Here is a 7,186-nt window from a genome sequence, read left to right as displayed (position 1 = left end):
TTTTAAAGCTAACCAATAGTTTTTTTTTTTGATCAAAAACTAACCAATAATTAATAAACATAATTTGGTTAAATAACCATCATCTTTTTATTCATTGCATTTCTTAAAAAATATGAACAATATTTTTAAAATAGAGGGAATATTAACTAATAGAAAACGATTCGAATCCTTCCATTTTCCTCAAACATTCCAAAAGTTTTTTACTAATACCCGTAAAGTAATGCCCTAACCACTAACCCCATCTTTTCCACAAAATCCCCATTTTACCCTCCCAACGTTTCCTTTCCCCGCTTCCAACTTCTATATAAACACTGTCCCACCACTCCCTTCCACTTCACACTCTTCTCATTTCATTTTCACCACCTTCAAACTTTCTCTCTCCTAGGGTTTCCAATTTCTCTCCCTTCACCTTCAACAATGGCTTCCGAAACTCCTCAAAACGGTGCTGCTTCTGAAACCGCTTCTCCCGTTGTTTCCTTCGTCGCTTTCAAGCCTCAGCTCTTCGTTGAAGCTCCGAAAGCTAACGACGCTGTTGTGTTCTACAAGAACGCTTTTGCCGCTGAAGAGGTTTCTCGTTCGCTTAACGCTAAGCGTAAGGCTGATCAAGAGCTTCCTCTTGTTCTCTCTGCTGAACTCAAGATCGCTGGTGCTTCCTTCCTTGTTGCTGATGCTGTTGATGATTCCGCTAAACTGTGAGTTTCTATTCTCGCTTTTTTTCCTTTTTTTGTTCTAGATCTGAAAATGTTGTAGCATTTATTATTTTCTTACATTTTTTCTGTATTTGTTTTTCATTTTTATTCTACTTTTTCCATTTTGATCTGTTTTCGGATAATATTTTTGTCGATAGTTGTGATTTTCGTTTTGTCTCTGTATGTTCCGTAGTTATTTTGTTACCTTTTTTGTTTCATTTTTGTTATATTTTATTTTTATATTATATTATATGAAAAATAATTTTAAAGTATTTTACTGTATGAAGAATATGGTTGATAAATATTTTTTTTATATTTTATATTTTTCATGTTATTTTGGCATTTTCTGTTTATTATATATGCTTGATCTGTTTTTGGATAAAGTTATTTTTCTATTTAGTTGAGATTTTCATTTTTGTCATTTTCATTCTGCTATAGTTTTGTTTTTGTTTTGTGCTAGTTTCTGTAATCATTTATTTGTTTTTATTTCCTTCCTTTTACTATTGAGTTTGTCTTTTATTTGAATTTTAAACTATTTTCTAATATTTTTTTTATTTTATTGTTTTTTAATGGAAGTTAGATTTTCGGTTTTTGTCTCTTCGTAGCTTTTTGTTCTCTGCTGAAATAGTTACTTTGTTTTTTTTTTTTGTAACAGAGTGAAGAGTGGTGGAAACGGTGTCGTTTTCTGTCTTGAATCTGAGAACATTGAAGCTGCGATAGCAAAAGCAGTGAGTGCTGGAGCAGTTGCTGAAGGTGAAGTAGCTGAGTGTGAAGGCGCGTGTGGTGGTGGGCGCGTGGGAAAGGTGACTGATCCATACGGTTACGTTTGGCAGTTCTGCACTCCTGCGAAGAAGGCTGTTGGTGACGTGGAGGCTTGATGACTGTCCGATGATGTGAAGATGATCTGACCGTAGAAGATGAATTTAAGTTTCGTTATTAGTTTTTTAATTAGAATTTAAGTTGAAATGACTATTTTGTCCAGAAAAGACAAGTCTCATGGTTCTTTTGGATATTGATGACTGTTATTATCCCTATGAGTTTAGGTTAATTAATATTTTGATATGTTGGTGGTACTTTACTGCATTATGGAGGAAGTCTATTATCTAATAGTTCGATGAATGAATGAATGTATTTTCGCTGTTTATCGCTATTGTTTATTATGTGCACGTTCCATTTTTAATTCGTTGAGTATAATTATTTTGATCCATTTAACTAAACTTTCATCCCTTAAATACTTTCGAAATGTTATCATATACTTTCGACCTAAACCAAAAAAAGAAAAGCGCAGGGACCAATTATGAAATGTTATCATATACTTTCGAAATGTGGACTTCACGCATTATTTTTGTTTTCAATTCTTAATGTTTTATTTCGTTTTGAAATGTTTTGCCCTTGCACTGCAACAAATATCATGATGTAGGGTCCATCTTTTTGATTGACCAAGGTTGACACCTCCCGATCAGTTTTATAGCCAATCTATCTTTTGTTTTTTAATTTTTTTGGACATTGTTGGATTGACAAACCTTTCAGGATATTGTTTGGGTCTGTGTTCACATGGGAAAGCAGATAAAATGCCCTTTTTCTCATAAATAAGGACATTTTAATAATAAGTACAATTTAATAATTGTAACAAATGGTCGCATGCGAATAATTGATTCTCACAATTGCATTCAAATGAATATTCACATTAGAGGACAAATAATTCCAGGAAGTATCTACAATATTGAATTTTGATGAAAAATATGATCTGCAACATTAGAATATGTATAGAAAACTAAAATGTTACATACAAAAAAACTGGTGTGTGTTTGTACATGTATTAAATGTTTATGATGCCTTAGGCATTACTTGTTGCTGCACAACTAAAATTGAAGCTTTGGTATTAGTATCTGGTGAAGCAAGCAAATCTCCCAACACACCTAACTCTGGATACTCAGTCCACGATGCAAGTGCTTGTGTCTGAGGCGATTTGATGCCATTTCGCCTCCCAACTATAATGAAATCATGTTGAATCGCTATATTTGAGATGAATGTCGTGGTATCATAAGTGTTTTCGACTTCTACTTTTTCATATGTCACGTTATCTACACTACCATAAACTCCCTTAACACCCTTTAGTAACTCATCATCAAGCATAACATCCCAACTAGTGGATTCATCATTCTTGATTGTTGAAACCAAGTGATACACAACCAAGTGATAAGTATCTTCTTTGATTGTCCTTTTAGCCAAACATAATGCTTCTCTATCATCTGAACCTCCCAAGAAAATCATGGCAATTTGCTTTGAATTCTCATTGTGGTTGAATGGAGAAGAGTGTCCTCTATTCACAAGGATCGCTACCGAACAAGGTGCTCTTTCAAGAACCTTGGTGTTCAGAGACCTTGTGGTCTCATCCGCTGATTCAACAGAACCATCCTCTGACCATCTCAGATGAAAAGGAAGAATGATGATGGATGCAAGTTTGTCCAATGCAAGATAACAAATATCATCGTGCATGAAACGCACTGGCGATATAGCTGTGTAGGTACTCACTGATGCAGTACCAGCATTGTCATGTTCGAAAAGATCAAAGGTAACAATGACAGCTTCAGAGAAAGTGTGGTAACTTGAACCAACTCTTTCTTGAAGCCGGTGCGAGATGAAAACAGGAGAAGACCTTCCAACAAGCTCCAAGAGATGTAAGATATGAATTACCAATGGATTGTTTGATGTTGGACTGCAAATGTCAAGAACATTCTTTATGGGAATTATGTGACTTGGTTTGAGGATGCATGAAACTATCTTAAGTTCTGAGCTTGGTTTCAAGCTCAAGATGTTACGCTTTTGATAACCTGCATATTTCCTTGAAGGGTCATACAAGTACTTCACACCAATGCGTGCCAAGGTTCCAATCACCAACACATTTATACTCAAAACGGATAGTGCTTCACTGCTCAAAAGCTGCACATACGTTATAGTGGACAACAGTTAGATAAATTTTATTTAACAAGTAAATCAGAAGAAACCATTTAGAATTTACTATTTTAAGTTCATTATATTATTAGCCACTCTAACTTGTGCTACACGGTACTGGTCCCTGGATTTTAAAAAACACTTTGTGATCATTGTGTTGAAATGAGCTATAACTTACTATGTTTTTGAAATGATTATTAGTTAAAGAAATTACCATGGAATCATGAAGAAACACATTGTTGCAAAAATCCACAACACCTTTACAACTCAACATCAGAGCAAGACACAAACCATCAGCCATAGGCATGTTACAATACCAACAAATTCCAATGGTCACCAGCATCTTGAACAAATGAACAGCAACAATAATGCCAAGCCAAACATAAATATAGTCGCTTTTAACATGTACACTAAGATCAACCTTCATAGCACAACTTGTGACAAAAATAGGAAAAAGGAACCAACTACAAAACAATTCCAATTGCTTAATCATTTCAGTTCCTAATGGAGGACCTTCAGGTACAATAAGACCAACAATGCAAATTCCACCTAGAACACTTTGCTTTGTCAATAATCCCAACATTCCAACTGCAAGAGCAATAATGAACACAATATACATGTATACTTTCTTCATCGGTCTACCTTCTGGTGTCTTTTTAACAAACCACTTCAATATAGGACGCAACACAAGAGGAGTCACTACCATAAAACATAAGTAATAGAAAACATTTAAAAAGGCTTTAAGAGTTCCTTTTCCATCCCCATTATCATGTGAATCTGTTTTGATGCTGCTAATAAAAGCTGTGCCAATTCCTGTAACAATTGAGTTGAAAGAATCCATAACCATAGCTGTTGAGAGTGCTAAACGTCCGAGTTCTGAGTTAAGAATCTCAAGGTCAGAAAGCAAAGAAGCTATGACAGCAAAGTAACAACCACTTTGACCTATAACTATAACAGGAAGGTTTTTTGCTTCAAAATTTCCCATCTCGAGTTTCCAAAATTCTTGGAATCTGTAACACACTAGGAGACCAAAAAACATTGGAATCAAAAAGGAACAAAAAGCTATTGTCCATGCTTTTCTACCTGTTCTTGTTATCATGGTGAAGTCCATTTTTACAGTAGTTAGAAACAGGAAAAATGCATATCCAATTAGGGATATTACACTTATTACATCTTCAGTACCGTATGGAAACAAGATGTTTTTGAATCCAGTCCATGTTTTTGAAAACTTCAAAGATGGTCCTAGAACTAAACCAGCCTGCAAAATTTATGTATCATTAATTTCGACGCCATGAAAACAAATATATTTTTAAATAAAAACTAAAATGTAACAAGTATCTCATCAAATCATTTCTTTTAGAAAAAGTTGAATTAACAACGAAAAATAGAGAAGAATAATTTGACGTTGTTCTAATTTTTGTTGTGTGTAATACTTAGCAACGTTTCCTAAAAAAAAAAACCTTGGTAACGAAATTATAGATGAATTTCATGTTTCTATGTCTTTAATTTGTTTTCATTGCTACTCCAACCTTTTAAATAAGTAAATAGATTGAAAAAATTAATACTATCATATTTTTTAAAAAAACAAAGAAGAAAAAATTGTTTTCATTAGTTTTGATATTCATTCAAATGAACTTCCCTAAAGAGCTATGCCATGAAAATTGTGTTTATATGTTTTCAATTTACATCTCAAACTAGCTAGAGAAAAAAAAGAAGTGTGAAATGCATAAGAATTATTATTACCATGATTTGTGAAACGAAATAAGGGACCCCAAGACGCTTAAGTACCAAATGAAAGCATTGAGTAATGGCAAAGATTGTGAGAATTTGAAGCTCTAACAATGGCAAAGTGGATTGCATAGGCATTGCAGCTTGATCATGATTAGCCCAATTGCCATCAGATGTAACCTTGGGTGGCATGTCAATACAAACATTTAAGACTAAAAATTTGCCGTCAGGATCCGAGGCTGTTGCATTAATAGATGAACGTGGAAAAATTGTTCGATCTAATATCATATTTGTAAATTTTTCTGATTTGTCCTGATTCATTATGTCTCCAAAAACACAAGGAGAATGGAATGATGAATTGAATTGAATTGAAGAGTGTAAGATTGTAAACAAATTTAATTAATATGAACAAGTAACAAGATGTGTCTTTAATATAACTACTTCATTTGTAAACAATTACGTTATTATGCATGGGTGTGACATTTTTAACAGCTACGTATCATTAACAAATAATCATATTCATATGGTATAACAATAATACCAGAAATTAACAGCTTGTTTTTCTAATTATTAAACTGCATCATCACACATTTTAAAACAGAAACTGGAGACCGTTAAACATCCTTATCTTCATTAGTTTTCAAGTTTATCATTTGAAATTGAATAGCTATTTTTATCTGTTTCAATTTTTTTATTATTGTTTTACCGTTAAACATCGTGATTTTCATTAGTTTTCAAGTTTTTCATTTGAAATTGAATAGCTATTTTTATCTGCGTTTCAATTTTCGATTATTATTTTTGGTCATGTTCACCGTCTCACCAATAACTTTTTTTTTTTTTACAAAATAAATTTTATTAGGTCCCATTTATTTCTTTGGTGGATTCTAGGGTGAAGGTCCTATTAAATCCCTCACTAGTGGACCATTATTTAAAACCATTAGATTAATCAAATTCACACATCTTATTATACACTCTCTACACTGGATCATTAATCTCCTCTCTCCAAGCTCTAAAACACCAGCAAAACCTTTAATCCAAAAAAACCTTACCTGTAACGCCCTATTTCATTATTTGAATATTTTATTGAGTTTAGAGTCTATTTTTATGACTTATGTGATTTATATGATTATTGTGATGTGTTGTTGATTTATTAAGTGACTTATTTTATTATTTAATAGAATATGATTTGAAAATAAAATAAGATTAAGTTGTGGAGGCTGTTTTGGAAATTAGATGAGTGATATTTTGTTATGTTATATGTTGATATTTATTTGTAAAATATATATGTTATTTGTTGTAGAAATATATGTTATTTGGTGTAGAAATATTATGTTATTTGTAGTAGAAATATATGTTATTTGGTGTAGAAATAATATGTTATTTGGTGTAGAAATATATGTTATTTGTTGTAGAAATATATGTTATTTGGTGCAGAAATATTATGTTATTTGTTGTAGAAATATATGTTATTTGTTGTGGAAATATATTTCTTATTTGGTGTAGAAATATATATGTTATAGAGATATATTTGTCATTCGTTATAGAAATATTAGAATAGAATATTGAGATTTGAAAGGTAGATTTGGAAATAAGAGAAAATAAGTAGGTTAAGAATTTATATAAAAGGGGAGAGTTAGAATTAAAAAAAAACAAGGATTACGTGAAACCTGTTTTTGGAGAAAAAGGGAGAAAACCAAGAGAAGTGAGAAGCCAAGAGAAGATGTTAAGATGCCCTTTCAGGACATTGTTAGATTGACAGATAAAATGCCCTTTCAGAAATTAAAAAATAATAAAAAAATTCATATGATTTTTTT

At 32.2% G+C, this 7,186-nt stretch overlaps 2 protein-coding genes across 2 annotated transcripts; one reads left to right on the top strand and one right to left on the bottom strand.

Annotated features, from left to right (window-relative positions):
* Positions 1-327: 327 nt before the first annotated feature.
* LOC11432664 (uncharacterized protein At5g48480) lies at positions 328-1,833 on the top strand. Its single transcript, XM_003622761.4, has 2 exons — positions 328-692; positions 1,345-1,833. Exons 1-2 carry the CDS (start codon positions 418-420, stop codon positions 1,565-1,567), a joined length of 498 nt encoding a protein of 165 aa, XP_003622809.1. The 5' UTR covers positions 328-417; the 3' UTR covers positions 1,568-1,833.
* Positions 1,834-2,516: 683 nt separating this feature from the next.
* Positions 2,517-5,660, bottom strand: LOC11438470 (cation/H(+) antiporter 4). The gene is made up of 3 exons (XM_003622760.3): positions 5,388-5,660; positions 3,859-4,902; positions 2,517-3,632 (listed from the first exon to the last, which is right to left on the bottom strand). Exons 1-3 carry the CDS (start codon positions 5,658-5,660, stop codon positions 2,517-2,519), a joined length of 2,433 nt encoding a protein of 810 aa, XP_003622808.3.
* Positions 5,661-7,186: the final 1,526 nt, after the last annotated feature.

The sequence above is a fragment of the Medicago truncatula genome, chromosome 7 (genome assembly GCF_003473485.1).
Source record: "Medicago truncatula cultivar Jemalong A17 chromosome 7, MtrunA17r5.0-ANR, whole genome shotgun sequence".
Classification (NCBI taxonomy): domain Eukaryota; kingdom Viridiplantae; phylum Streptophyta; class Magnoliopsida; order Fabales; family Fabaceae; genus Medicago; species Medicago truncatula.
The sequence above is the reverse complement of the archived record's forward strand: the minus strand, read 5'-3'. Positions and strand labels throughout refer to the sequence as shown.